At 58.9% G+C, this 27,733-nt stretch overlaps 4 protein-coding genes across 12 annotated transcripts; 1 reads left to right on the top strand and 3 right to left on the bottom strand.

Moving 5' to 3' along the window:
• Positions 1-984: 984 nt before the first annotated feature.
• ISG20L2 (interferon stimulated exonuclease gene 20 like 2) lies at positions 985-6,229 on the bottom strand. 2 transcript variants are annotated; one of them, XM_073888577.1, is made up of 4 exons: positions 6,095-6,229; positions 4,788-5,636; positions 2,513-2,713; positions 985-1,880 (listed from the first exon to the last, which is right to left on the bottom strand). In XM_073888577.1, the coding sequence occupies exons 2-4, from the start codon at positions 5,517-5,519 to the stop codon at positions 1,767-1,769; spliced, it is 1,047 nt and encodes a 348-aa protein (XP_073744678.1). In that variant the 5' UTR covers positions 5,520-5,636; positions 6,095-6,229; the 3' UTR covers positions 985-1,766. The 2 variants fall into 2 exon arrangements, with proteins under 2 accessions (XP_073744678.1, XP_025714693.1); XM_025858908.2 differs by having other exon boundaries at positions 4,788-6,229.
• Positions 6,230-6,547: 318 nt separating this feature from the next.
• Positions 6,548-12,867, top strand: METTL25B (methyltransferase like 25B). 4 transcript variants are annotated; one of them, XM_025858907.2, is made up of 8 exons: positions 6,548-6,913; positions 9,302-9,426; positions 9,562-9,754; positions 10,228-10,290; positions 10,522-10,665; positions 11,142-11,623; positions 12,041-12,225; positions 12,587-12,739. In XM_025858907.2, exons 1-8 carry the CDS (start codon positions 6,803-6,805, stop codon positions 12,601-12,603), a joined length of 1,320 nt encoding a protein of 439 aa, XP_025714692.1. In that variant the 5' UTR covers positions 6,548-6,802; the 3' UTR covers positions 12,604-12,739. The 4 variants fall into 4 exon arrangements, with proteins under 4 accessions (XP_025714692.1, XP_025714691.1, XP_073744677.1 ...); XM_025858906.2 differs by having other exon boundaries at positions 6,550-6,913; positions 12,604-12,867; XM_073888576.1 differs by lacking the exon at positions 6,548-6,913 and adding an exon at positions 6,920-7,326 and having other exon boundaries at positions 12,604-12,867.
• Positions 12,868-13,164: 297 nt separating this feature from the next.
• On the bottom strand, positions 13,165-16,756 carry MRPL24 (mitochondrial ribosomal protein L24). Of its 2 annotated transcripts, none has more exons than XM_025858915.2 (6): positions 16,678-16,756; positions 14,316-14,660; positions 14,138-14,233; positions 13,879-13,982; positions 13,500-13,630; positions 13,165-13,398 (listed from the first exon to the last, which is right to left on the bottom strand). In XM_025858915.2, the coding sequence occupies exons 2-6, from the start codon at positions 14,496-14,498 to the stop codon at positions 13,262-13,264; spliced, it is 651 nt and encodes a 216-aa protein (XP_025714700.1). In that variant the 5' UTR covers positions 14,499-14,660; positions 16,678-16,756; the 3' UTR covers positions 13,165-13,261. The 2 variants fall into 2 exon arrangements, with proteins under 2 accessions (XP_025714700.1, XP_025714697.1); XM_025858912.2 differs by lacking the exon at positions 16,678-16,756 and adding an exon at positions 16,328-16,671.
• An 856-nt stretch (positions 16,757-17,612) lies between these two features.
• On the bottom strand, positions 17,613-26,920 carry HDGF (heparin binding growth factor). Of its 4 annotated transcripts, none has more exons than XM_025858909.2 (6): positions 26,576-26,920; positions 20,681-20,757; positions 20,427-20,565; positions 19,606-19,791; positions 19,082-19,341; positions 17,613-18,895 (listed from the first exon to the last, which is right to left on the bottom strand). In XM_025858909.2, the coding sequence occupies exons 1-6, from the start codon at positions 26,660-26,662 to the stop codon at positions 18,889-18,891; spliced, it is 756 nt and encodes a 251-aa protein (XP_025714694.1). In that variant the 5' UTR covers positions 26,663-26,920; the 3' UTR covers positions 17,613-18,888. The 4 variants fall into 4 exon arrangements, with proteins under 4 accessions (XP_025714694.1, XP_025714696.1, XP_073744679.1 ...); XM_025858911.2 differs by lacking the exon at positions 26,576-26,920 and adding an exon at positions 26,247-26,389; XM_073888578.1 differs by lacking the exon at positions 26,576-26,920 and adding an exon at positions 26,225-26,371.
• Between the last annotated feature and the right edge of the window lie 813 nt (positions 26,921-27,733).

Here is a 27,733-nt window from a genome sequence, read left to right as displayed (position 1 = left end):
AGTAAGGGGGGAATCAGAGCCGCCGACTAGTTACCAAGACGCACCCTCAAAGCTGACCTCGAATGAGATTTTCCCAGCTATCTCCCATTACTGATTACAACGTAACTCAGCCTTGCTTTCATGTGTATTCCCCGTCCTGGGTGCGGCCCTCCTGGATCATTCCCACCTAGAGGTGTGTGAGGGCGCCTGGCACCTCTCCGAAGTGTCAGGGGCATTCCTCATGTCAGGCTCAGCAGGAACCAACTTGCTCAGAGCCCGGCAGCTGCCTGTGCAAGCAGATCCTGAGCACAGGACAGGACCGCAAGGCCACGGCCGAGGTCCGGTCTGGCTGCAGGAACCTCCCTGCAACCAGCTGCCGTGGCTCTAGCACTGCCCCTGGAGCCAAACCCGCCACTCCAGAGGGCACAAGTCCCGGTGCGGACACGGAGGCTGCATTCTCTCAAGATGCGGCACGCACAGTGGTGCCAGACTCAAGGTCAGACCTGTGACTCACCTTCCCAAGATGAGGGTGTGTGCCACCCAGGAAGAGCTGGCAGGACCAACCACGCTGGCGTCACCAAGCACCCTGCCCTCCCTTGCCCCGTCCCTCCTGCATGCCCACTCTGAATCACGCTGCTGGTCACATACCCTCCCCTGTGAAGGTGTCTGAGTGGTTTGGGGCATCATTTTAGGTGTGCTCGGTTTGTGACAGGGATAGGACAAGGCAGCAGAGCACGTGGGCTGCACACAAAGGCTTGGTCAGTGCTTCTCCGTGACTTCTAGCAATGGGGGTCCACAGAGATCCGGGAACCCCTCACGCAATCACAGCCCCTAAGACCTCGTGACAAGATTCCTCCCCCCCCAAGTAAGCTCTATATCCAGCGTGGGGCTTAAACTCACAACTCCCGCGATCAAGAGCTGCATGCTCTCCTTGGGCCAGCCAGGCACCCCTCCTCGTGACCAAGCTTTTTAATGTAAAGTTCAAACAACAGCAGGAGCACACAATTGTTCTTCCATTACAAACATTTATCGAGGGAATAATTTGAGTTTTCAGAGGTTTGGTTTAACAAAGTAAAACACTAAAAACCATGAAAACACTTAAAATTCTTTTTTAACCTACCAAGGGGGACCTAAGTTAAATAAATTCTCTATTACTTTACGAGAGGGACTGCTTTGCTAAACCAGAGAAGTTGATTTCCAAGTCACGCTCTTACTTCTACTGCCTTGTAACCCGAAGGGGAACTGAACCTCCCCAGGGATGGATCCTCTGCAGATCAAGGTGGGAAGGATGGGCGACAGACCACCACAGACTAGGTGGAGATTCTGAGCCAAAAGCTGAGTCTGGGATATGCTGTCATCCAACCAGGGTACTTTGGAGAGTGAAAGAGGGTGCTGCTAATTACTTGAGAACAAAAGGCATACGATGGGACCTGTGGCCTCCCGGTGATAAGGCCGTTTGGGAAACTCCACTGCCCAGGGTGCCCCGTGAAGCTCCAAAGGCCCGCTGGAGCCCCGCACCCTGGGACCTGTGCTTAGCACCGTGTAAGAGGTAAACAGTGTAGGGCTGCTTCTGACGCGGAGGCTTCCTCCTTCCTCGGAACACTTAACCAGACACACGACACAACACCTGAGGTGAAACTTCAATGACTATTAAGCCTGGGGCGGAGCCTCTGTCTCCCTCCCCCGAGCTGGCAGAACTGCAGCCTGCGGTGGCACGCGGGTCCACGGCCGGCTCTCCTGCATGCGGCATGCCCTGCCTCCCCACGTCACCCGCGCCCCTGCTGCCACTAGTCTTTCGGGGGGTTCTGGGCCAGCTGCTGTTCCCACTCGACTTCAACCAACTTGTACAGCTCCATGGTGGCCTGAGCGTCTTCCACGGAGGAGTGTCCACTTTTCCCGACCTGAACGCAGGAGGAAGAGAAGAGTGTGAAGCCACAAGAGACCATTTCTTTCCTTCCCGACTGGCTTCCCCCTGGCCCCCCGACATGCTGCTGCTGAGTTACTGCCTGCAATGCTACAACTCGGGGGGGGGTCTACTCCCGGGTTCCTGTCCGCCCCGGTCCGTTCTGCGCTCTGCAAACACAACGTTCCAGATCACTGACAGGTCTCGAGTCTGGCACCTTCCCCACTTCCACAACCTCTTTCGGCATGATGTGGACCCGCCCTCCTGCCAGGCAGGCCGCCCTCCTCCCGGTGCAAACGTGTCACAAGAGGCCCAGGTGCCCACTGCGGACTCTTCAGGGCACCACGATGTGCTTTCTCCTTTTCCCAGCTTGGGTTCTGCATGCACTTGAAGACTGTTCCCTCTCCCAAGCACCCCCTGGGATGCTCTGCGAGGCAGAGAACAGGAACCATTACCCTACTACAGACGGAGAAACTACTGGGCTTTTTGTCCAAAGCTCTTCCTATCAGAGCGGCCGCCTGCATCTACGTCCCAGAGCAATTCTGGGGCTAGAGTCTGCAGCGAGGCAGCAAGGAGCTCCCCCCGCCCGGGTCTGAGCCGGGGGCCTGGCAGCATCCGGGGAGACACTACCTGGATGTCCCGGTTCAGAAGTTTCTTGGTGAGAGTCTTCAGGGACATGGTGGCATTCTCCGGGCAGTCGGCCTTCCGGTTGAGGGGGGGTATATGGGAGGTGTCACGGGTGAGGGACTTGGGGTGGAAGTACTGGAGGGCTTTGAAGTCGTTGTGGATGGCATGGCCCACCACTATCTTCCCTGTGAGGATCTTCAAGATCTGGAACGGGAGCAGGGGACGCGGTGGTGAGGCGGCCGTGCAGGCGGAGCCCCTGCATCCCAGAAGCCCAACGTGGCCACTGGTCCTTCTAGACTCTCTTCACCATGTGCTCACCTACCTCATGCTCTCCCACAAGGTTTCTTCCATCTGAGGGCCATCTCCACTCCCCGAGGTGAAAGTGGCTGTAACCCGGTTTGGACTTAACCAGTGGTTCCTTATCTTCTCGTTAATTTCCACCCCAACGACAGATCAGTTTGCCTCAGTCCCAAACCACAGTCACATGTGAGATGTTTGCTAACTATCCAGTTCAGTTCTGGCTTGCTACGTGAACTTCTCCAGCCATTCCCACGTGCTGGCCTCAGGCACACGGCTTGGACAAATGTAGTCAAAGATGGGCTCCAGGGAGGTAAGAGAAGGCCCACGTCGCACACGAACAGTTATGTATATGGGCTTTCTTTGCGGGGAGGGGTCTGTGGTTTCCACCAGACTCTGAAAGGGCCTACAAGCTACAAAAACTTAATAATCACTTGTAGACTCTGGCTGCAGGGGAAAGCGGTCAAGCAGCCGGGAAAGTCAGCCCCACTGCTCTACTCACCAGCTGCTCAGAAACCTTATTCATACCGGTTTTGAGACCAAGTAACCTCTCATCATTTCAGGATTTTTTTTTTTAAAGATTTTATTTATTAGAGACAGAGAATAAGAGAGAGAGAAAGAGAGCACATGAGGGGGCGGGAGGGTCAGAGGGAGAAGTACACTCCCCGCAGAGCAGGGAGCCCGATGCGGGACTCCATCCAGGGACTCCAGGATCATGACCCGAGCTGAAGGCAGTTGCCCGACCAACCGAGCCACCCAGGTGCCCAACTGTTTCAGGATCTTAAAGCGAGAGGACAACCAAAGAATATACCATGAGCTCTGAAGGCCATTCTCCAATGGGCTCCAAACAGGTTGTGAACAAGAGAATAATCCTATGATCAGTGCAGAGCCAACAGGAGCCCCCAGAAGGGGCCAGACCCATCTGAACATCCCCCTAGTGTCACACCCAAGCGTGGGCACCAGGAAGCACTTTATGATGAAAACCCGATGGGAGTCCAATCAACTAGGTACCTGCGTGCTCCTGACTGCAACTGCCATTTACCGTCCACCAACACCTTCACTGCGTGTTCAATCAACACATAGCTCTCCTTGGAGCTGAGCAGATTTGAGATCTCAGACCCAACCCACCTTCTACCTCTCCCAAGTCCTGCTCAGTGGTGCCCCGGGGCACAGAATCTGCAGCCCTTCCTCTCAAGTTCTTTCTAAAATCCAGCCCCTTCACCTGTGACGAAGCTCCTCCAACTGTCAGGGCATGAACACAATTCGTGGAACAGAGCGTGTCCAGAGAAGACAGAGAACGTGGAGTTGAAGAGACAGACGCGGACCACGGACGCCCTCTGGAGGCCTCCCAAGACCAGCCGGCTCCCTCTCCACCTCCTCCCTGCGCCTCCCAGGTTCACCCTCCTTTCCCTGTCCCTCTGTGGTGCTCCCAGGGGCCAGCGTCCAGCACAGGGCCACCATGAGGAGGTGTGCTCAGTGAGCGAGGTGAGAACCCTGACACGCCAGCCCCGTGTCTTTTATCCCCTCCACTTCAGGCCATCTGTCCCGGGTATACACATCACCCTGCTCCTGCCACCACCACGTCCCAAGCTTGCCACACTTGCTTGGGAACCCTCTCCACCTCTCTGGGCTCAACCCCAAACTCCAGCTATAAAGCATTCCCAGACTGAGCCCTTTCCCTCTCCATTCATACCTGCTGCTCTGCCCCTCAGCGGCTGTTATTTCTGTGTGGATTCCCAGTTCCCCACACGAGGATTCATTTTGGGAGCTCAGGTAGGTCTCAGCTAACCCAGTTCATCACAGCAGCTAACTAACTTTCTGGACTCTCACCATGCCTCACCCCAGCAGGAAGCCCCCTTCATCTGGCAGTCCACCCCCCTCCCTTCCTCCGCCAGGATCCTTCAGTGCCTTCCTAGGGTGACCTCGCTTGCTGAGAAATGATCTGCACCTCACTGCCTCCAGCGTACCCCATGCCTCTCACCTGGCTCCGGGCGATCTTGAAGGGTGTAGCATTCACCATGTGCTGCTTCCGGATGCCACTCCATCTGGTCCGGTAGTCCACGATGTGGCAGGGGGGAAGAACGTACTCATCATAAAGCACGTCTCCGTGGTAGTTGACAATGCTACATCGGGCCAGGGAACTGACATGCCCCTTGGGTCCTGTGCCCACCATCTCACAGTCAATGGCCACCATCTTCCTTGGCATCTTCTGGGATGCTCCGGAACATTTATTGTCTGAATGAGACTGGGTGGAGCTCTGCGGGGCATTCTTCTGAGTAGGGTTCTTCTGGGGGCCCTTCTTGTGGGGGCGAGTTGGGTGGCTCCTAATCTTTGGAAGGGCACTCTGGAACTCCCCCAGCAAATCCACCTTAGCCACTGCAGACCCGGCCTTCTGTGCAGGAGCAGGGGTCAGCCACGGCACTGCAGCCTTCTTGTCCAGGGACTGCTCTGGTCCACTGCTGGAGGAAACGGTCTTCTTTTTTGGAAGGAGAGAGACCTTCCAAGTGCCATCCACGCTAGAAGTCTCTCCTTTCTTTGGAGGTTCTGAGTGCAGCTTAGGCGCCTTGCTCGGGGGCTGGTTCTTCTTATTCAGAAAGCCTCTCCGTTCCAAGAGCCGCCGCTTCCTGACAAATTTGCGGTGCTTGGCATTCCCCTCAAATGCTTTTTTGGGGGGAGGTTCACCAAAATCCAGATTGAGGAGTAAGGTAGACATGAGGACAGTGGATGGCAGGAAAGCAGGTGGGAAGAGTGGCTTACTGATGACAGAAAGACAGAGGACTCATCCTCTGTTGAACCCCACAGGCCGACATCTGGAGATCTGGAGTACACCCTGGGGAAGAAAGTGATCCTGATAACCGAGCCCGCAGGCCTGGTAAACAATAAGACCCATCTGCGTGGGGCTTAAGGTTGGAAAGACATCAGAGCGACTGCCCAAAGTGGGAATGAAACTGTAATGTGAAATGATGTTAGGAGCACTGTCTGAGCCAGGAAGCCTGGATTCCGGCGCGGCCCCACAATTCATCAGCTGTACGGTCTTGACAAGGGTCACCTGCCCTCTCCCGAGCTCAGTCTCATTCGGAAACTGAGTGGGCTGTAGGGCCAACCAGCTCCAACTCTGAGCCTGGAAAGCCAGAACAGGGGAGCTCCATCATCCGCCCAGGGAGGGGAGATCTAAGTGTGCTCGCCAGCAGTGGCGGGGCCGGCCCCCAGGGCCTCTGGATTACCCTGGCACCCCCCGCGCGGCTCCCTCGGCTCCAGGCCGGGGGGGACCCTCCGCAAGCATCTCACCCCAGCCCTGCTCCCGAGACAGGCCCTCTGACCAACACATATCCGCCGGGGAACCGAGGCTGGGGGCCGCCTACCTCGGCGAGTACGCCGAGGTGAGGGGGGGTCCCCGCCACGGACAGCGCCCCTCGCGCCCACACCTACCTCCCAAAGGGCCCGCTAAGAGCGGAAGCGCCCGGAGCCGGATGCGGAAGTCGGCGCGCGCCGGCCAGGCCCGGGCCGGCAGGCGCGCGGATTGGACCGCGCCGGGGGCCGGCGTGCGCGGGCCCGCAGCGCCCCCGCCTCCGGGAGCGAGGCCAGGGACTCCAAGCGCGTGAGCGGCGGCGGCGGCGGCGGCGGCGGCGTGGGGGGCGGCGGGGGCAGGATGCGCTCCCCGGCCCCTCTAACCCCGTGGAGGTACAACTCGAAGGTGGGGAGGCCGCGCCCCGCGAGAAACGCCGCACGCGGGACCGGCCTCACTTCCGGGGGAGGAGGGAACTGCGCGGGGAGGGGCGGGCCTCGGCGTCGCGGCACGCCTCTGTGACGTACTGCGCGGCGCCCCGCCCCACGTGTGCGCCCACGCCGCGCCGCGTCGCGACCTGTGACGTCAGGGGGAGCGTCCCGTCTTCCGCCCCAGCCGGCCGGGGAAGGGGCGTCGGGGGTGCGGGAGCCCCGCGGGTTCCGTCCCCGCGCAGCGCGCTCTCGTTGCCGACGCCGCCGCTGCCGCCAGGGATGCCGGGCGTCTCCGCGCGCGGCCTCTCTCTGGAGCAGAGGAAGCAGCTGGCTGTGAACCTCACCCGTGTGCTGGCGCGCTACCGCTCCATCCTGGACGCCTACATCATCGTGAGGCCACGGGGGTGCGGTGGGCTGGGTGCGCACAGCAGGCGCAGAATCCGGAGAGGTGGCTTCTGCCCGCTCCTCGATGCGTCTGTGCAAAAAAGGAACCATCCCCCCCTTTGCTTTTTGGTTGACATACATTTTAATATTCCTAACCTCCGGGTGGTTTCTCTCACCTACCCACGTCCAGAGTAAAACGCGTGGACGCGGCTACGTTGAGCTCTCCTAGGAACACGCGAGGTGTTCCAGAATCACCCAAGCTTTGGCTAAATCCCCGGTTCAGCAGTGTAATGGGCTGTTAGAGCTTTGGAGTCCACTGACTTATCAGCCTTAGGCGTTTAAAGAAACTCCTCCTAGCCCGGGTTTCTCAGCTGTAATAGTCACCCCTGTCTGAAGGCTCACGGTGGGGAATAAATGAGGTGATGTATGAATGGCACCAGTATCCACTGACTTGTCCAGCCCCAAAACCCAGAAGCATCCTTGATTCGGCTTCCTCCTTCATTGATGTACAGTCCAGTCCTTCCCTTAGCTCTACCTGCAGAATAGATATCAAATTCACCCATTGGTTTCCATCTCCATTGCTACCCCCCAGGGCGAAGCCACCATCCTCTCGCTCCTGGACCACTTCCCAACTGATCTCTGTGTCTACTTTTCCATAACCATTTCTTCATAAAGCTGCCTGATTGATCTCTTTAAAACGTAAATCTGATGAGGGGCGCCTGGCTGGGTCGGTGGTAGAGTAGTAAGTTTGAGCCTCACGTTGGGTGTAGAGTTTACTTTAAAAAAAAAAAAAAAGTAAGGGACGCCTTGGTGGCTCAGTCAATTAAGTGGCGAGCGTGATCCCAGCCTCCTGGGATTGAGTCCCACATCGGGTTCCTTGCTCAGTAGGGAGTCTGCTTCTCCCTCTGCCTGCCGCTCGCACTGCTTGTGCTCTCTCTCTCTGTCGCTGACAAATAAAATCTTAAAAAAAAAGTAAATCTGATCAAGACACTGCCTTGCTTCCTGGGTACTTTGATGAAATCTTAAGTTCTTACTGTTACCTAGAAAGCGCTGCACGATCCGTCCTCTGCTGCCTCGTGAAGACCGTCACTTTGGTTCTCCCACATTCCCTTTCCAAACCTATACTGACCTGATTTCTGTTCCACAAACATGGCGGGCACCTGGGCCTTTGCACTTACTAGTGTGCCTGGAATGTCTTCCTCCACGGGAAGGCAGTAGAACAAGGTGGTTAAGAGCAAGAACTAGAGGGGAGTTGGTTTCAGATTCCAGCTTTGCTACTTACTAGCTTTTTGACTTGGACAAGTTACTGAATTGCTGTGTCAGTCTCCTTATTTGTAAAATGGGAGGTAAGCTAGTACTTACAGGGTTGTTTGAAGATTAAATGCATTAATATGTGGAAAATGTTTTGGACAGCACCTGGCATATTAAAGTATTTTATAAGTGTTTGCTATTACCTGAATTTTTTTAAGACTTTATTTATTTATGGGGGGGGGGTAGGGAGCACAGAGGGAGAGTGAAAGGGAGAAGCAGGCTTCCCGCGGAGCAGGGAGCCTGATGCGGGGTTTGATCCCAGGACCCTGGGATCATGACCTGAGCCGAAGGCAGACACTTAACTGATTGAGCCACCCAGGCACCCCTCTCCCCTTTTTTGGGTGAAAACTTTTAAGATCTGTGTTTGCCAACTTTCAAATACGCAATACAGTATTATTAGCTACAGTCACTCTGCCGTACGTCTCTGTGATCTATTTATTTTATAACTGCCAGTTTGTACTCTGACCCCCGCATTGCCACAGCTGCCCCCCTCCAGCAGGTACCGCCTGGCCTTTCTTATCTGCTGTTGCGAATTTGTCGTTCACGTCTCAGCTCAAGAGCCGGCCCCTCAGACAAGTCTTCCCTGTTGCGCCCTCGAAGTAGCATTCTCTCAAACTCCATCATGTTACTGTTTCGTCAGGGTTTTAGTGTCTATGTGGCATTTGATGTTACCTGAAATTACCTTTTTTATGTAAACTTTGTGAGAAGAAGAATCTTGTCTCTCTGGTTCCTTGTATCCTCTGCGCCTAGACTAGAGCTTGGTGAGTGACCAGAGCTCCAGAGTGGGTGATGGACAAACGCATGAATAAAAACGCATTCTGTCACATACAGTGTCTGGCACGTAAAGTGTCCGGTGCACATAATGGTAGAGTGTTAAATGGCAACGTGCTGATACGACAGGCCAGTCACTGCACTTTTGGGGATGCCCAGGTGAAGGCGCCGTTGCGTGGAGGGAACACACAGAGCAGCGGGCAGGGGGCTGCGAGGAGAGGCGTGTCCAGAATGCCGCAGAGAGCGTGACTGCGATGGGCAGGGAGGAGTGGGGAGGGCAGTGACCAGACTGCTTCTCCCCTGCTCCTGCAGGAATTCTTCACAGACGACCTGTGGAGAACACTCCCTGGCTCATGGCAGGAAGCACTGGACGGACTGAACCCGCCACAGCTGGCCACACAGCTGCTGGGGATGCCCGGGGAAGGGGAAGTGGTCAGGTATGGGCAAGAGGGTCCCCGGGCCCTCCTGGTGGGCCTCAGGCTCAGAGTCTCCCCCGGGCTTCCTGGGTTGCGACTGGTGCGGTCAGGATGCAATGGAGCTATTCACTGGGGTCCCGGGCCGGCCTGTCACAGGTACAGGTCGGTGTGGCCACTCTCTCTGCTGGCCCTGAAGTCCACAGCCTGTGCCCTGGCCTTTACCCGGACACCTGGGTTTCAAACCCCTTCCGAGTTCCTGGAGAACCCCAGCCAGAGCTCCCGCCTGACAGCTCCATTCCGGAAACACGTGAGGCCCAAGAAGCAGCACGAGATCCGGAGGCTGGGAGAGGTGAGATGGCTGGCATTCAGGTGGCATCTGGGAGCAAGCGCTGTGGGTTACCAGGACGTGAGCACCTTCTGTCCCCCGCAGGACCAGCCTCGGCAGGCATACGATAATTATATCTCAGTGCTGCAGCTTTTTGTGTTGTGTGTTTGTCCTTTTGATGGTTGGTGGCTGTGTCCAAATCACTGTCTTCGTCCCGTTTTCCACCTCCACCATCCGCTCTGGGCTTCACGGTGGGGGCTCCTCTCCTTGTTCATGCTGAGAGGGGTGAGGAGAGGAGCTTGAGCCTGGGGTCAGCACCCTCCCTCTTGGTTTCCTGAGGGCTGTCCTGGAAAGGACAGGCTGTCCTGTCCTGTCTCCCCTGTGGCCCCCCCTCGCCATCCTCCCCCACCACCTGCAGCTCCTCCACCCTCACTGTGGGTGTTTGCTCTGGGAGCCAACTGCCAGTAGCCAGGAGAACTTTGTCCCTCCTCTTGTAGTTGGTGAAGAAGCTGAGTGACCTCACAGGCTGCACCCAGGTTGTGGATATAGGTTCAGGCCAGGTGAGTCAGACCCCTGGTATTCTGGGGTTTGGGGTTTCTTTTTTTGAATTGCAGGGATAGAAAGCTGGAGGCAGGTTACGAGGCCACAGGCCCCGGGAAGCAGGTGCTGAGGAGTGGTGGAAGTTGGCAGATAAACCGTCTGGGGGCCTGGGCCACTTCCTGATGGTGGGAGGCTGACAGCGGAGGGGGCACTGAACAGGGCTGTCTCTGTCCTCCCTCTCGTGACTCCAGGGCCATCTCTCCCGATTCATGTCCCTGGGGCTGGGGCTGATGGTGAAGAGCATTGAAGGGGATCAGAGACTGGTGGAGAGAGCCCAGCGCCTGGATCAGGAGCTCCTGCAGGCTCTGGAGAAAGAGGAGAAGAGGCACCCACAGGTAGGCCGGTTTTCCCTGCAGCCGGGGCTGCGGGCGAGGTCCAGTTGGCTGGAATGGGGCACCGAAGCTGGACCCACTCCTCAGTTTCTGGGATTGAGATGGTGTCGTCTCTAATCCTGCTGCCCCTTGCCCGAGAGCCCCTTTTCGCCAGAGCCTCCTCACATCCTAAAGGCACTTTCTAGTTACCAAGTGCTTTCCACAGTGCTGTGTTTTCCCCACCACCTGCCAAGTGGCCGGTCAGGTACCAGGCTCCTAACGGACGAGGGCACTGGGACTCGGGGAGGAGGTTTGTGGTTCCCCATGAGGGGCCCCAGGGCTCAGCCTGTCTCCTGATTCAAGGCCCAGCTGTCTCGGTCCCCAGCTTCTCCCCCTCCTTGGGAAGGAAGGCAGAGGACACATCCTGTCCTGTGACCTGAGGTGGCATGGGGACAGCAGAAAGACTTCCCACTTGCCTTTGTTCCGCCCTGCCTCCACAGGCGGTCCACGCGGGCCCTCGCCACTCGCCACACCACGTGGTTAGGTGGGTGGAGCCCACGGCCCTGTGCGAGGAGCTGCTGCTTCCCCTGGAGACCCTGCCCCAGAGTGGGGCCCGCTTGCTGCTGACAGGGCTCCATGCGTGCGGGGACCTGAGCGTCGCCCTGCTGAGGCACTTCTCCTGCCCCGAGGTGGTGGCACTGGCCTCGGTGGGCTGCTGCTACATGAAGTTGAGTGACCCCGGCGGCTACCCGCTGAGTCAGTGGGTGGCCGGGCTGCCGGGCTGCGAGCTGCCCTACCGGCTTCGGGAGGGAGCCTGCCATGCCCTGGAGGAGTACGCCAAGCGGCTACAGAAAGCGGGCCCTGGCCTCCGCACCCACTGCTACCGTGCAGCACTGGAGACCGTCATCCGGGGGGCCCGGCCTGAGCTTCGGCGGCCCGGCGTGCAGGGGATCCCCAGGGTCCACGAGCTCAAGATTGAAGAGTGAGGCTGGGGGAGGCGGGGGGTGGAGAGGGGGCTTCACCGCCTGATTTCCCCCCCCAGCCTCACTTGTTGGCTTATCTCAACGAAGTTCTAATCGTGCCCAGGGGGTTGATGTTGAAGTCTCGGGGCAGCTTCTCAAAATTTCTTTAGAAGGGAGATGTCGTTCTCCTATCTGGGTACTATCAAGTTTTTCAAATGCTGAAAATATAGCTAAATAATTGGACAGATCTGGCTGAAAAGAAATTTTGCAGTTAATTTGCAATTGGACAGACAGCTCACAGCCAGAGAAATGTTTGAAAATGCATCCTAGGGTAGCACATGAAGCAAAGTTGCAATCGAATTAGGAATGGACGGTTTTGAGTGGGCGGTGCGGGTTCCTGGAACCAAACTGAGTGCTGTCTGTGGCTGACCCCACAGATACGTGCAGCGGGGGCTCCAGCGGGTGGGGCTGGACCCCCAGCTGCCGCTGAATCTGGCTGCCCTTCGGGCCCACCAGGCCCAGGAGAACCGAGTGGTGGCCTTCTTCAGCCTGGCCCTGCTTCTTGCCCCACTAGTGGAGACGCTGATTCTGTTGGACCGGCTGCTCCACCTTCAGGAGCAGGGTGAGGGTGGCCTACATTGGGGACCCTGGGTGGGTGGGGCTGGAGTTCTGAGGCTCCTCCTCCAGGCCCCCAGCCCCGACAGCTGCCAGGCAGCCTGGGTTCCTCCCTGCAGTGATTCTCCAGCCAGTCAGCTGTGGGGCGGGAGACAGGTCAGTGCAGATTCCTACTGAATTGGACTCCCATCCCTGAGCTGCATTTTAAGCCAGAACCCTGGGCATCGAGAACCTACAGTGGGCACCCCATTCCTGGTGGAGAACTGGGTTTCCTTAGATACCCTGAGGCCTCCCCCATGGGGAACAGGGGCTGTGCCCACAGACTAGGCAGGGAGTGGCTGAGAGTGTCTCTGTTTCTTTTTGAATAGCCCTGCCTTTCTCCTAGGCTTCCATGCTGAACTCCTGCCCATCTTTAGTCCTGAGCTCTCTCCCAGAAACCTGGTTCTGGTGGCTACGAAGAGGCCCCTGGGTGAAGCCTTCTCTCTTCTGGAGACTGAACACAGCTGACAAACCCCATCTGAGACCACCCAGGCATCACACTCACCCAGAGAACCACCAATCTCTATCCCTGGAACCCTGATTTCTCCATGTGTTAATGTGATATGATGTAAAAATTTATTTTTAATTTATTAAATAAGTGAAATCTTCATTTCCCTGCCATTACCAGTCAGTATAGAAAAGGATGGATGTGCAGCCTCCCTACGAAGATGCTGCAGAGATGCCACAGCTGGGCCTCACACCCCCCACCCCTACCACCCTCCCTAGCGGGTAACACCCCATTACTCACGGGTCTCCCTCCCAGCACCTGTAGGCCCTGCCCTGGGGAAGGCTGGCAAACTTCCATCCAGGCTCTGTCACTACGTGAGTGCAGATGCCCCTTCCTTCAATCCCAGGAATGGTGCGCCGGGGTCAGGCATGCCCATCTACCGGAAGACAACAGCTGCACGCAGGGGAAGACTCGTGGCTCTTTATTGGGGTCTGGAGAAGAGGCAGCCCTGGCCTTCAAGGTGAAGACAAGGAGGGGAGAGGCTGCGCCCCCAGGTTCAATACCAGTAGACCTTCTTGTGTCTCCGAGTCTCCTGGATCCCCATGGCCTCCATCACCTCTTCCTCCAGTGTCTTTAAACAGGGCACATAGGTTCTTTCTAGAGCATCTTCCACCGAGGTGTCTTTGGGACCATCTGTTGAGCCGGAGGAAAGACAGGTGGGAGGGCTTCTTAACACCCCTCACTCCCACTCCTACCACCCCCAGCCCACCTTCCTGCCCCTCAGCCTGTCTCACCGGTCCATGTTTCAGGGACGATGCCATCAGCTCTGGGAAAATCAGGTTTGGGGATAATTCTTCCTGATCTTGAAGAGACACGTACCCGCTCTCCTGCCTCCGTGAATCTCCATTCCACCTCAGTGGGTTTCCTAGTGGATGGAAGAGAGAAACCCAGCATGGGAACCAGGCCTTCCTGCTGCGTTCCACCCAAAAGTCAATGGCTGAAAACAAAGTCACCATCTTGTCGCTGTTCCATCTGTACATCGTGTCCATCAGATGAATGGCCCCTTTCAACTTCCAAAGACCGCAACCCACCGTTCCTTTTGTATAAATGTGCTCAGCACCTACGCAGATGCGCAGGGTGGGAAACCCTCTGACCGGGGCCCCATGTGCTTGCCTGTCCACAGGGTCCACAAGTTTGACCTGGTTGTGGAGCAAGGGCGCTTCGCTAGGGATCATGGTTCCCCGGTACTTCTCGGTCTTGCCAACATAGCGGTAGTGCTGTCCAAAAGAAAGGTGGTCGCGTTCAGCCCCAGGGGACAGCAGAGCCGTCAGCTGCATCACTGCCCCTGCAGCTTGTCTCCTCCCTCCCCAGGCTGCTCTCTGTGCAGAGTGACGGGACAGCTTCCTGAGAAGCCCCATCTCTCTCCACTCACTGTATTCAGTCCCTCCAGGACCACCCAGTTGCGCTGCCGGATGACTTGAACTACTTTGCCTTGCTTCCCAGCATCCTTGCCTTTGAGAACCTCCACCTGCAGGAAGACGTGTGGGTCAGGGAGTGGGGGATCCTTGCCCGGGAGCCCCCCACCACTCCATCCCACCCGAGGCTCTCACCGTGTCCCCACAGAACAGATGCCATTCTTCATCAGAGATGGGCTCCACAGCCACCCGGCGCCGCCTGGTCCCTGGAGGGTTCTTCCTCCTGTCTGCAAGAGAGCCTGGGCGGCTCATCCCATAGCGGTAGTCTCGGGGCAGAGTGACCTTGGAAGCCAAGGCCAGCAGGGCAGAGAGACGCATGGCTGGAGGCCGGGAGAAATCCCCTGGCCAGGGAAGATCCAGAAACCTTCCTAGTCAGCTCTGAAGTAGATGGATAGAGGGGCTCCTGGCTGGCTCAGTCAGGAGAGCATGTGACTCTTAATCTTAGGGTCCTGAGTTCAAGCCCCGCATTGGGTGTGGAGCCTATTGTTAAAAAAATAAAAAATTAAAAAACGAAAACAGAGTAGACAGAAACAAGTGGGCAAAGAAGGAATGTTTTTTTTATACTCAGTCCATTGCTAGATGCATCGCATTGAATCCCTACAAAATGTTATCTCCACTTTACAGATGAAGAAGGACTTAACTGAGGTTCAGTGACTTGCCCATGGTCATAAAGCTACTATGCTCACATTGAAGTTCACTGTGCTCACTGAAGTTCAAACCCACATGTATCTGACCTCAAAGTCCAAAAAGTTCCCCAAGGCCAGGGACCATGCCATCTAGTTTACCCCTGAGTCCAGCAGATCCAAGCAGGGCTTGGCACACAGATACTAACAGTTATTAGATACTCGCACAAACAGCAGCATAGGAAACACACAGGTAAGGGGAACAAACCAGTGGCACAAGGCCAAGGGGCAGGCAGTTACAAGGCGAAACATAGGGAAAAAAATGGGATTAAAATGTCCCTATACCACTTCCAATTCCTAAACTCATTCGGGAAATAAGCACTTCTCCTCCCTAAGACAGCTTCTTTTCTAAAGGAAAAGGCCCCAGAGCCAGACTAGGATTATGGAGTCCTGGATTTCCCAACTAAGTATGTACTGGAAGCCTCCCAATTTTGGATGATGGACTAAGTGGGCTGATGATGAGAGAACTGAGGCAAAAATCGTTATGCGCTTCCACTTATCGAGCACTTGCTACCTGCCAGGCGCCACGCGGCTTTCTTGCATCATGCACTAAAGGAAAGGGATGGAGGGGGCACCTGGGTGGCAGTTAGTCAGTTAAGCGTCTGACTCTTTGATTTTGGTTCAGGTCATGGTCTCAGGGCTATAAGACTGAGCCCTGCATTTGACTCCACAATCAGCGGGGAGGGATTTTCTCTTTTTCTCCCTCGGTGCACATTCTCGATCTAATAAACACATAAATCTTTTTTAAAAAGGGGGGAGGGGGAAAGGATGGAGCAGGGATCGTTAATCATATTTTATAGCTAAGAATGGAGTCTAACTTCAAAATACAAATAAAGTGCACTCTTGGGGCGCCTGGGTGGCTCAAGTCGTTAAGCGTCTGCCTTCAGCTCAGGTCATGGTCCCAGGGTCCTGGGATCGAGTCCCGCATCAGGCTCCCTGCTCCGCGGGAGGCCTGCTTCTCCCTCTGCCACTCCCCCTGCTTGTGTTCCCTCTCTTGCTGTATCTCTCTCTGTCAAATAAATAAATAAAATCTTAAAGAAAAAAAACGAATAATGTGCTGATAGATCTATTTAAAAAAAAGACTTTACAGTTTTACTTTCAATATTTTAACAAAGTACAGAATAATGTGAATGGTATGTCGTTTAGGCAAATTAAAAATACATATATTCTGGCACAGACTTAAATATTTATGCGAAGGGAAGAGCCCCAGGGCTTGTTTGGGGCGAGGTAACTGTTTCGGGGCGCGGTTCCTTTCCATCTTTTCCAACTATGCGCACTGGGGGGAGAAAAACCAAACTGGAACTGGTTTATCTGAACCGTCATTTTTCTTTATACTTCTCAATATGAAAAAGACAACGCCTAACGCTCTCCTCAATTAACGTCGGCCTCAATGTTCCCATGCAGATCCAACACACGTTTGGGAGCACAGCTCCATGACAGACCGAATGCGGGGAACCTCACCACCGCCGCCGCCGCCCTGGGAAGGAAGCTGACAGGTGCGAGAACCACAGGGTCGGTTCCGCAGGTGAGGAAACCCGCCGGATCGCTGCGAGAGGTCCTGGCCTCAGCCACTCTCGGTTTGCAGCTCCGGGAGGAGACCCCAGAGGCCGGCCCCCTGGACGCTGCCCTCCTCTCCCGCACACCCTGGAGGGGCTGTTCTCGGGGTGCTTGCGCGGCGGGCTCCAGCAGTCTTCAGCACCCACACGCTCCAAGCAGCCGACTGAGCCACGGCCGGGGCAAACGAAAGCCCTTCCCGACCCCGGCTCCCGGGCGAGCCCAGCGAGGTCACCACCACCTGGGTACCGCACGCTCACCTCTGCTTCCCGCCGCGTAGCCGCGCCGCCCGCACCGGCGCCCTGAGCACGCTGTCCCCCCTCCCCCCGGTCCCTCGGCTTTCTGGGAAATGTAGTCCAAATGCAGAGGGGACGCTCAAACCAACCTCGCTCTGCAAGCTGGGAGTTGTAGTCCGCCGCTACGAAGCCAGCTGGAAACAGGAAATTTGGTCGGGTAGGAAATCAGGAAGCGTAAGAACACCGAGAGGCACGTTGGGAGTTGAAGGCATGGCGGGATAAGCTTCAGCGCCCGGCACGTTCCCTCACGCGCTCTGCGTGGGGGCCGCTGGGAATTGTAGTTTCCAGAGAGGAGGGCTCCATTTTATAGGGGTTGCGGCTTCCTCTTCGGAGCAGAGGGCCTCCGTTTCCAGGCTGGGCTGCGGCGGGTCCTTTCCCCGCGCGCCCCAGTCTGCAGTAGGGGGCCAGGGCAGATTAAGAAACTGCCCTAGGGCCTCCGCAGGAAGGGGTGAAACGTGGGCCCTTCCAAGGCAAGTTGATGAGCTTGTCACAAAATGTCAGCTCTGGGAGGGGAGGCACGGGAGGCACGGGAGATGACCTGCTCCGGCCCCTCCACGCAACTCGGGGTCGTGCGAGGACCCCACGCTGTCAGCCTCCCGGCCCTTCCCCACCACTTACGGGTGGGGGGCACCCCTAGCTCTGACCCGTGGCAGCAGCATCGCTCCCCGCCTTCTGGAGCAAACCTCCGCTCTGAGGCCTCCCGGGTGACCGTGGGGTGAGCTGTGTTCCCCAGCGGCTGGCAGGAGTGGACTGAGGGGTGCAGTTCGTGCCAACTTTGCCAGAGCAGAGAGGCTGGCACCACCCACCTCCATCCGAGAGGGGGCCACTGCATTCGGTTCCCCATCCCACCCCTCCAGTTCACCAACAACCTCCCCCCAAGAAATAGTCAAGATCCAATCTAGTAATCAACGGGTTTTATTTTCCTAGAACTGAAATTGTCTACTGTTTTCATAGCTAAACAACCAAAGCTACAGTCAGCAATTTTTCATCAGAGCCCAAGGGAGAGGGGCGAGGGGGAGACAGGAGACTGGAGAGAGGCAGAGAGACCGCGCGAGAGGCTGGGCGAGGGCACTTCTTTCCCTGTCCTCTCAGTGGGTTTCGGGTCGGCTGACGACACTGAGGAGACCAGGTGGGGGATGTGAATGGGAAATGACACGAGAAGGAACACCAAAGCCCCAGAGCTACAAAAAGAAAAGTCATCAAACCCCAAATAGAAGGGGAGCCTCCCAGTGCACCTCAGAAATGGGGGCCACAGTGGGGAAGGAGTGAGGAGGAGGAGGGCACACAAAGGGATAGGGGTCTTTAAAATTTTTTTTTTGTAATTTTCTTTTATTAAAAACATTTCCTAAAAAATGTGTCTTTTCCTTAACGTCTGGGTGACATATGACTGTGGGCTGGCCTTGAGCACGTGGGGAAAGGGCAGCTAGGGGTCTCCCCAGGGCAGAGATCAAGGGGGGACAGATACTCAACACTCCCACCCTAGCTGGGTGAAGCCAACCCTTCCAATCTCGGGAGGCCCCAGTCTTTTGATGATCAACTACAACTCCCAGAACTCCTGGGGTCAGCAAAAGGAAGAAGGGTGTTGTTAATCATCAAGGATTCATGGAAGGGAGCACCTCCCCCACAAGCTGTCCCACTTTCCCTGAATCTAGGCAGCTGGGGTAATAGGTATGGGAGGAAGGGACATCAGTGCAAGATGCCATCCTCCTGCCCACCCCCCTCCCCAATTTGAAGATTGCCCCTCTGAGGCCCAGAAGCCCACCCTGCTGTTTATTCTCCATCCTTTCCACTCCTACCTCTGATCCCAGCTAACCCAGAAGTCCAGGATGCTGGGGGGGGGGGGGACGGAGGAGGTGTCAGGAGGTGGAAACAGCCAGTCCAGGCCCCAGCAGATCCCTCAGAAACAGCTCCAGGCAGGGAGGGACACAATGGTCTCATCTCAGCCCATGAAGCAGAAGACAGAGCCCTGACTCAGATCACAGGGGTGTTGGGAACATGGAGGTGAGGGCCAGGTTCATCTCCAGGGGCTGGGCTTGGAGTGGGGAGAATCAATGGAAGCGGACAGCAGGGGGGAGGGGGGGAGGGGTTCCCAGTTTGCAGGCCATGGCCAGTTTCCCCAGTAGCACCCAGACAGCAGCAGGAACGGGGCGGGGGCTCCTCTTGAAACATTGGTGGCTACAGGCTGCGGGGGAGGGGTGGAGGGGAGACGGGGTTATGGGCGCGGCCTCGCGCTGGCCACACCCCAGCCAGTGCCAGTCTCCTGGGAGAGCCCACCCCGCCTCTGCGGCAGGCCCACCTCCGCCTCCTCCTCTCCACAGCTGGCTGGGCCCCCCCCCCCCAGCTGCCTCAGGGCAGGGGGCTCCCTCACCTCTCATGATCTCTGATGCCTGGGGCCTCAGCATCTTCCTTGGCAGCCTCTTCCACCACCTCCTCCTCCTCCTCCACCTCCTCCTCCTCCTCCTCCTCCTCCTCCTCCTCCTCCTGAGGAGGACCCCGGCCAGAGCTGGGCTCAGAGGGGGTGCTGTTCTTCTCCACCTCCACGGGGAGGGGCCTCTCGCCCTCCAAGGGGGCTACCTCCTTCTCCTCCCCTTCGGGGTCTTCTGCCTCCTTGGGGCGTTTAGGGGAGTCCTACGTAGGATCGAAAGAGACGAGGCCAGCTGAGGCTGGAGAGGGAGGACGCCAGCCACCCAGCAGTCCCCCCCACCGCCCACTTTCAGAGGGGCTCCTTCCTGGGCACACCCATAGTCCACTTCCCCGGCCCTCTGCCAGCTGGAGCGTCCCTCGGGACCCCAGACTAGGAGCTGGTCTCCCCCAGGTCGAGATGTCGGTGAAGAAGGAGCAGCTGCCCCCACCCGCCACCCTGCCCCGCGGCCCCGGGTGGCGCTCAGCTACCTCCAGCATGTCCCCGGCTCTCCTCTTCAGTGTCCCCTTCTCGTTCTTCTCCTTGGCCGGCTCGTCGATGACCAGCTTCCCTTCCTCGTCACTGCTGCCCTCGGCGCTCCCCTTCCTGTCGCCGTCCCCCTCTGTGGCTTCGGGCTCGGGCTCGGGCTCGTCCACTGAGCTCTTCTTCGGGGCGGACTGCGCGCAGAGACGGCAGAGGCTGAGTGGCACCAGCGCGGCCTGCGGGGCCCCTCCCCAGACCCACCCGCGGCCACTCACTCCTTCCTTCTCCCACCTCGCCCCCGCCCACCCCCCAGGTGCCCAGTCTCACGAGTGATTTGAGACCCACCTCTGTCGGATTAGCCCCGGGCTAAACCCACTGGCCGGGCAGGCAGGGCTCTGTGCAGGAGGGGGGAGGGCTGGAGCAGGAGGCAAAACCTCGGGTCAACTTCTCCCGAAGGGAGCTGGGACCCTTTCCCCGCCGACCCCCGCCCCCCACCCTCCCGCCTCATCCTGCCCGGCTCACGAGCACCTCCTCCTGGAAGCCTTTGTGGAAAGAGTTAAGGCCAAGTCCTACACTCACACTAGGCCCCAGAAAGGGCTGTCCCCACTTACCGCCTCTGTCCTCTCCTTTGCCCCCACACCACACACCACCCCCTGCGACCCCAGCCCCTCCTGCAGGGCCCCCCACCCCCACCCCAGGAGCTCCTGCCCTGAAAACCCTGGTCTCCCAGCCCCATTCCTGAAGGCTAAGCATCCCCAGCCCTGTGGGCCCCGGAGACAGTGGCCACACCTGCTTCCCAGGGGGGTCTCTGGGGTGGACAGCTGCTCACCTGGTAGCCCGAGGCCTTGACGGTGGGGTTGTTCTCGATCTCCCACAGCCCCTCGCTGAAGCCTTTCCTCTTGTTGGGCTTGCCGAACTTCTCCTTGGACTCCTCGTATGGGAAGAGGTCTTTGGGGCCCAGGAATGCCCTGGGGAGAGATGGGAGACTGTGCTCTGGAGCCCTCGCTGCCTGAGCTTCGAAGCCCCAGGGGAAGGGGCACCAGCACGGCCTCTGGCCTGCCCCACCTACAGCCCCTCACTCACGTCTCATGGGTCCCGAAAAAAAAGACTTGGTACTTGTTGGCTGTGGATTTCACGGCGGCCTCAGGCATCTCGTCAATCTGGGAGCAAGATGAGGGAAGCGAGTAAGTGGAGTCCTGAGGTCACGAATCTGGGGCCGAGGGCGGCCTCCAAGACACATTCGTGTAAAACCAGACGGAGAGGGACCCGGGAGATATCCCAGGTGGTGTTTAAACCCTTTCTAGCAGCGGAACTTTGTTCAAAGTCAGACATTAAGCCCAGCAGAAACCTGGAGTCGGCCCCTCTCCACGATGGGCGGGACGGCACTTGTTCTGCGGGCCCATTACCCCAGCCCAACCAGGGTCACCTGTCCCCTTGGGCTCACTGGACTACAGCCCGCCTACAAGCTACCACCCCCACGGCAGCCAGGGGGGGCCTTCCAAGTGCTGCCTTGAGCACTTCTCCCTCTGCTCAAAACCTTCCAGGTTCCGCTCACTAGAGTGCCCACCTGATCACCTCCTCCGGAGCATCAAGGTCTGAATCCCCACACTGCCACCGATATACCTGGATGACCTGAGGCAACTTACTCAACTGTCCTTAACCTGTTACCCCATCTGTAAAATGGACAGTGCCATGGTACTTAAGTCGTAGGGTGGGGAAGGATTAAATGGCCACAGCCTGGCCAGTAACCCAGCCCACGGGCACTAGCTCTCCTCCTCAGCCGTATGCTGCCCTTCTCCTCCCCGCTCCAGCCACACTGGCCTCTGGTCTCCCACACTCATTCGGTCCCGGTGAGCCTTCCCACCCCAGCCCAGCCCCCACAGAAGGCTCAGCCCCTCTCCTTCAGAGCACCCGTGTTACAGTCACCCGCGTGAGCATCTGAACGCTGCCTGTGTGGGCTCTGGCTTACACCTGCCCCGAGATCTGAGAGCAGGTCTGTCTGTACCCACCCCCCCCACCCCGCTCGGGGCCTAGCATACAGTAGGCTCACAAGAAAGATCTGCTGAAGGAAGCTAAGAGACAGGTAAAGGCAGACTGCTCCGGTGGACAGGGAAGGCCAAAGGGCTGCCTATCCGACACCCCTCTCCGAAGCAACGCCAAAGGCCTCGGTGGGGGGAAACACTCTGAAAGCCTGTGGGTGTAGTCAGGCACTCTTGTTTTACAGATGAGGAAACAGGGCCCCCAAATGACAGGGGAAGTTAGTGAGGGTCTGAGTTGGTTTCCTGACTTGACCCCCCTGCCCCCCCACGTTCTGGGGGACGAGGAGTGCCGTGGTGGGGAAGGTGCAGAGGTGTGCGGTCAGGGAAATGGACAGGCAGTGACCCCAGCAGCCTCCCCAGATCAGGTCCTGGAAGCCCAGGTCCAGCTGAGCTGGGGGGGGGGGGACTACAACTCCCAGCAACACTTGCAGCAGCCCAGCAGCCCGGCTTCCCGCCGGACACAGGCCAGGTGGCCATGTTGCCCGGGGCCCCAGGCGCAGATAGGACAGAGACAAGCCAGAGTAAGGCACTGATTAACACAGAGACTGGGACGCAGCGCCTGACCTGGGGACCTGGGGAGACGGAGAGGCTGGGTGGTTGCAAACCCACTGAGACCCACCCAGAAGAGGGGGTGGAGCCCTGGGCAAGAATCTGAGGGGCATCTTGCTCCAGGCATGGAGTCTTCAGGTTCCTGGGCCCCTCCCCCCTTGCCCTGTGGCCTCTGGGACAGAGGTCCGGCCCCTCCCCCCAGGAAGGCCCAACACCAACTGGGCCCTCCCCATGACCAGGAGGTTGGGGTGTGAGAGCAGGGGGTGGAAAGGCATGCAGTTCCCCCCCACAAACAGGATCCCCATCGCCATGACAACCCACCCCGCCCCCGGGGCCACTCAGCAATCAGGAATGTGACCACCCCTCCCCCCAAGCCCTCTCTCTGGATTGGGGAGGAGGGGACACTAAACACACCCCACCCCACCCCCAGCCTGGCGTCTGGCACCTGGGTCCCAGGCTGTGCTAGAAACCACAGCCAGGGCTGGAGGGCCCAGGCCTTCCTCAGGAAGCCAGACTTGGGGTGCAGGCGGAGAAGTCAGTCCTCGGCCCGGACACCTGGGTCTTGTGACCAGCTAGCTCCCCACCCTCCTCTCAGAGGGGGTCAAGCAAAAAGCAAAAAGCAAAATGCGAACCTCCAGGGCTTAGAGGTCCCAGGAGACAGGCTGGGTACAATAGCAGAAGGCCTAGGCCTCTTCTCCATGGATCTCAGCCCCAGAAACAAGGGGCAGGGCTGGGAGCACAGCAGGGAACCCTGAGCTCTGCATTCCTGGCACCCATACCTGAGCCAGGGCGTTAATAGGCTCAGGGGCTGAAAGGAAGAAACTGAGGCTCAGGAAGGGGGTGGGGTGAGTGAAGGGTCAGAGACCAGCGGCCAGGAAGTTCTCTCCAGGAGCACAGCCCCAGCAGGGCTGCTCCCTACCACAGGGCCATGGGAAACCACGGACAGCAAACCCAGAGGCAGCTGAACGATGTGACAGGGGACCCAGGAGGCCACCAGCTGCCCAGCCTCAGGGGCGGAGGAGAAACAAAAGAATGGATGGGAATTAAAAATAGAAAGACACGCCAGATATACCCGCCCTGCTGACTTCTCGCCAAATAAAGGGTGGGTCTGGAGGAGAGAGGGGAGCCAGGGGCCCGGGCAGATGGGCATCTACCCCAAAAGGGTCACCCGCCCCCTGCCTCCCCTTGACTGGAGGTACCTGGGGGGAGGTGCCAGGAGAGGGGTGCTCCTTTCACTTAATGCAAGTCCCAGGCCCTCACCTCAAAAGGGGAAAAAGCCCTTCCTTCAAGCTACAAAGGAAACGTCCTTTCTGCGTTTTGAAGCAAAGGGCGGTTCTTCCTCCACATAGACGACGTGAGGTCTCAGGGGAGGCCTGTACCCCCAATACAGACACATGTCTCCCAGGCGGTGCCTTTATATCCAGGCTGTGACTCAGAACAAGTGAGTCAAAGCTAAGTGGGTCAGGGTGGGGCGAGAGGAGGGCTAGGGACCCCACCGCACACGGCCCCCAACCACTGGCCAACAGGGGAGGGGGCTCTGCCAATTCTCAGCCACTCCACAAAGCCAGAAGGTCAGTTCTCCCAGGCCGGGGCCCCTCCACTCCCGCCCGGCCCTCTGCATTTGCCTGGCTCCGTCACGCAGAGCCAAGCACGTGAATCGCCCTCCTCCCTGAGCCCAGGGCCACCCCAAGGTCTGACGACGGAACTGAAGCTCCCAGGTGGGGAACGCGGGAGAGGACCGAACACCGACTGAACACCAGCCTCAGACCAAAGCCGAGCCCAGGGCCACTGGCCCACATGAAGGAAGGCAGCAGGGAAGGCTAAACCCACTTGGAGTGCCAGCCAGGGTTCTGACCACCACACCCAGGGCCAGGCCCGACCTGACCCAGGAACCGGAAAATCTGGGGCAGGAGACAGTTGTGGCCGGGAAAGTGTGGCAAACCCAAGACGCAGAAAAGAGAAGGTGGTGCCTGGCCGTGGGGGAGGGGGGGAAGGGGGAGGAAAGCTGGGTGAGGCCCTCCGGCTGCTCAGGTTTTCTGGGATTGTGAAACAGGAAGCAGAGAGACGAGGAAGGAACCTGGGAGGGAAAAATCCCTGAGTCTTGGAGGTTAATTGTTAAGTGCTTGGAGATCCCCCAAGAAGTCCAGCAAGAGAAAGAGGGAAAGGAGAAGATTTAAGATGGAGTCACCCTACACTCCAGGCAGGTCTTGCCGACCACGTGGCCCCTCTGGCTGGGCCTCTCCAGGCACTGAGCTGTTCCAGCCTCACCCACAGTCAGCCATCCTCCCCAGAAGCAGGGGCCTTCACCGCGGCTCAGGATTCTACTAGATTAAGTGGGGCCATCCATGAGAACCCCCAAGCCTCCTCCCTCTCAGGAGGGGCCAGGCCCCTTCAGACTCTGCCACTCTAGGGGCTAAGGCAGCATCCCAACATTCACCATGGGACGCTGGGATCTGTCTGTTCTTTTGGCATGCAAGGGGGACCCATCTGGGAGCTAAGAGCCTTGGGTGTACCATGCCCCAGATGTCACAAAAGCCGGAGGACAGGCAAAGGGTGGTGCCTCCTTGCGATCCAATCTGACCTCCCCTCCCCAAGCCTAACTTTTATCTCAAAGGTCCAGGCCTCAAAAGGAAGACACTGCAAAGACACTGCCTCCCTGTCCCCACCTTCTGTGCTGGAGGTCCAGGGTGAAGACAAGACAGGAAGGGATTCCCCAGTCTCAGGTGCTGCCTCACCCTGAAGCTCTACCTCACCGGGGCCAGGGGCCAGCGTGGGCCCATCTGTGTCCCCCTCCCTCTTCCCTCTTCCCTGATCCGGAAAGGCTTCCCTGCAACCCACATTCCAGCTGCCATTCCCTGGGGCCTGGGCCAGCCTCCGGACTTTGTCCCACCCCCAGCAGGTAGGAGCAGTAGAGACCTGGGGTTCAGTTCTTGCCCTGCCCAACAGGGCCTTGTCGTCCGGGCCAAAGAAGCCAGATGGATCAAAGGTGCAGGGTAAAGTACACGAGTGTTCACACACCACATACACCATGCACACACCAGGCTGGGTGGCTGCTTCCTCACACTGCTTCCAACCGCCCCCCACACACACCGGGCCCAGGCTCTTAGGAGGCCCTAGAAGCTGGGAGAGCCCCACTTCTCCCTGTACTGCATTCCCACTCAGAGGCTGGACATCTAGAACTTTCAGGGAACAAGGAGCTCAAAGGATATGGGATTAAGCACACTCCTCAGGAGAGGGTACAGAGTGAGGAACGGCCTAAGTGGACCCTGGGGCAACTTCGCAGGCCCAGAGCAGGGTCTGTGGCAGATAAAGACACAGACTCACGTGGAGAGCAACCTAAGCAACCTAAAGGCAATTCTGCACTTGGTCCCCTCGCCTGGAAAACCCCCTCCACCCTCTACTCTCTGCCCTATTTGGTTCTCCTGAGTCCTACCTCTAGGGGACAGAGTCAGACCCGCACCCAATTCCAAAGGCCTCTCCAGACCAACTTTGAAGTAAGTTGCCAGAGGTACTGCCCTGCCCCCCCCCCCGCGTGACACCCCCGACCTCTTCCAGCAACCTCCCTCCGCCCTCCCTCCTTACTCGAGCCGACCTAGTCCTTAGGGGAAACATGATGAACACACCAGGTTGGGCTTTTGGGCCCCACCCTCCCACCTGGCCAGGTGCTGGGGGGGGGGGCAGGCCCTCATATTGGCGGGCTAACTCAACCACATGGCAGACTGGGCCGTTGTGGCGGGAGGATCCTATCTGGGGGGGAGCAGCTGGGGCTCCCCCCACCTTCAGGATGAGGCAGCCTGGACGGCACTTCCCGGCCTCCCGGGGCCCTGCCACCCTCAGCCCCCCTTCTGAATTACCAGCATATAGAGGAATATATTTGTGGGGCTGCGAAGGGTTCTGGCGGATAATTTCCGAGCAGGTAGATCCCCGTCTTACGCCGCCCCCAAACATTCATTCCTCGACCCTCCCAACTTCAGACCTCTCACCGCCGCCCCAAACCAAAGTTTTCCAGATGCGAACTCCGCCTCCACATATCCCTCACCGGGCTGGGACCCTCCTGCTACCTTCCGGTCCGAGAAGGGTCTGACCCGGGGCACCGATTAGAGACGACACCGGGGGTCTCTAAGGGGGTCCCCGGGCGCCCGGGAGGGGTTCCCGACGGCCCCAGCCCAGGCCGCGCGCCCCACGCCGCCGCGCTCGGGGGGCCCCCGCGCTGACGCCGCGCTCCCCCGCCCCCACCATTATGTAACCGGCGGGGGGGGGCGCGGAGGCGCTCGCAGCGAGTCGGGGACTCGGCCGCCCCCCGCCCGCGCCCCTCCGCGCGGGGCGCCCGCGTCCTCTCGGGTGTTACGCAACCCAGCCCGGGGCCGGGGCGGCGGGCCGCGCTGCTCACCCGGGCCGGCCAGTGCGGGTAGCCCTTCATCTTGGCGAACACCAGGTCCCCGCACTTGTACTCCTTCTGCCGGTTGGAGCGCGACATGGCGGGGCTCCGGGCGCCCCGGGCTCCGCGCCGCGCCGGCGAGCGTGAGCCCAAGTTTGCGCGCGCGGCGGTGGCGGCGCCGCTGCGCTCCGGCCCTCGCGCGGCCCCCGCCTCGATGGCGGCCCCCGGCCCCAGCTCCGGCGCGGCCACGGCTGTGCGCCCGCGCCGCTCGGACGGGGCGGGCGCGGATGCAGCGGCGCGGTGCTGCGCGCTCGTGCGGTTGTTTGTGTTTGAAATTCAATTGCTCCCTCCTCGGCGCGAGGCCTCTTCCTCCTCCCCCGCCGGCCCCCTCCCCCTCCTCCCCCGCTCCCCCGCTCCCCTCCCCCTCCCGCGCCGGTTCGATGCGCGCGGCGCTCGACGCCCCGGGCCTGCCGCGGCCCGACGCCCAACCCGGGGCCGCCCGGCGGCGCGCGGCCGCACAGGCGTGAGGAGCCGAGCGCCGAGCTCGCCGAACGGGCTTTGTGTGCGGCTGTCGGGGGGCGCCCGCCCGCACGCCCGCCGGGAGGAGCTTGCGCCCGGCTGGACGGAGCGGCCTGGCGCCCCTCCCCTGGTCCGGGGGGCGCTCGCACGCGGTGTCCGACGCAGCCGCGGGTACCCGTGTGGGCGCGGGCTCTCCCTGCCCTCCGTCCCCTCTGTGTCCCCCAGTGCTTGCGGGTCACCGACGTGCAGACACCCGGGGGTCTGAGCGGCCTCGGCGGAGGGGAGAAGCCCGAGTTTGGGAGCCAGGAGGTGTCCGAGGGGTTGGGGCACAAGGCGGTCACGTTGTGGGCGCTGCTCCCTGGCAAAAGCGATCTGGGTTCCGCCACTCGCTAAGTCCGCAAAGATGAGCCCTTTGGGGAAGACACCGCACAATGCCAATAAATCCCAAACCGTCAATAAAGCAAATCGTGAAGACTGGGGAGCCGGGCACTACCCCGGGGGCGGGGGGGTACTGGGGCAGAATCTGGGAAGGCTTCACAAAGGTGGTGACTTGAAGCTGGGCGTTAAAGAGTGAATGATTTTGCGGGATTCCAGATTGAGCCAAGTTTCTAGGTTGACAAGTCAGGTGGAGCCCAAACTTGAACTCAGGTC

This window comes from Callorhinus ursinus, unplaced genomic scaffold (genome assembly GCF_003265705.2).
Source record: "Callorhinus ursinus isolate GAN/ISIS: 27379988/994484 unplaced genomic scaffold, GSC_fseal_2.0 scaffold92, whole genome shotgun sequence".
Lineage (NCBI taxonomy): Eukaryota > Metazoa > Chordata > Mammalia > Carnivora > Otariidae > Callorhinus > Callorhinus ursinus.
Note: the sequence above shows the minus strand (reverse complement) of the source record. Positions and strands in the feature narration are given on the sequence as shown.

Bases quoted from the DNA above. Each gene is read 5' to 3' on its own strand.
- MRPL24 (XM_025858915.2), bottom strand. From the start codon at position 14,498: ATGCGTCTCTCTGCCCTGCTGGCCTTGGCTTCCAAGGTCACTCTGCCC. The intron at 13,631-13,878 runs GCAAGCACATGG...TCCATCCACTAG, and splicing joins CTTGTGGACCCTGTGGACAG to GAAACCCACTGAGGTGGAAT. The intron at 13,399-13,499 runs GTGAGACAGGCT...CCGGCTCAACAG, and splicing joins CGTCCCTGAAACATGGACCG to ATGGTCCCAAAGACACCTCG.
- METTL25B (XM_025858906.2), top strand. From the start codon at position 6,803: ATGCCGGGCGTCTCCGCGCGCGGCCTCTCTCTGGAGCAGAGGAAGCAG. The intron at 6,914-9,301 runs GTGAGGCCACGG...CTGCTCCTGCAG, and splicing joins TCCTGGACGCCTACATCATC to GAATTCTTCACAGACGACCT. The intron at 9,427-9,561 runs GTATGGGCAAGA...GGCCTGTCACAG, and splicing joins GGGGAAGGGGAAGTGGTCAG to GTACAGGTCGGTGTGGCCAC.
- ISG20L2 (XM_025858908.2), bottom strand. From the start codon at position 5,519: ATGTCTACCTTACTCCTCAATCTGGATTTTGGTGAACCTCCCCCCAAA. The intron at 2,714-4,787 runs GTGAGAGGCATG...CTCCCGTTCCAG, and splicing joins TCAAGATCGCCCGGAGCCAG to ATCTTGAAGATCCTCACAGG. The intron at 1,881-2,512 runs GTAGTGTCTCCC...TCCTGCGTTCAG, and splicing joins TTCTGAACCGGGACATCCAG to GTCGGGAAAAGTGGACACTC.
- HDGF (XM_025858909.2), bottom strand. From the start codon at position 26,662: ATGTCGCGCTCCAACCGGCAGAAGGAGTACAAGTGCGGGGACCTGGTG. The intron at 20,758-26,575 runs GTGAGCAGCGCG...TCTTGCTCCCAG, and splicing joins ACCCGCACTGGCCGGCCCGG to ATTGACGAGATGCCTGAGGC. The intron at 19,342-19,605 runs GTAGCTGAGCGC...GATCCTACGTAG, and splicing joins GAGCCGGGGACATGCTGGAG to GACTCCCCTAAACGCCCCAA.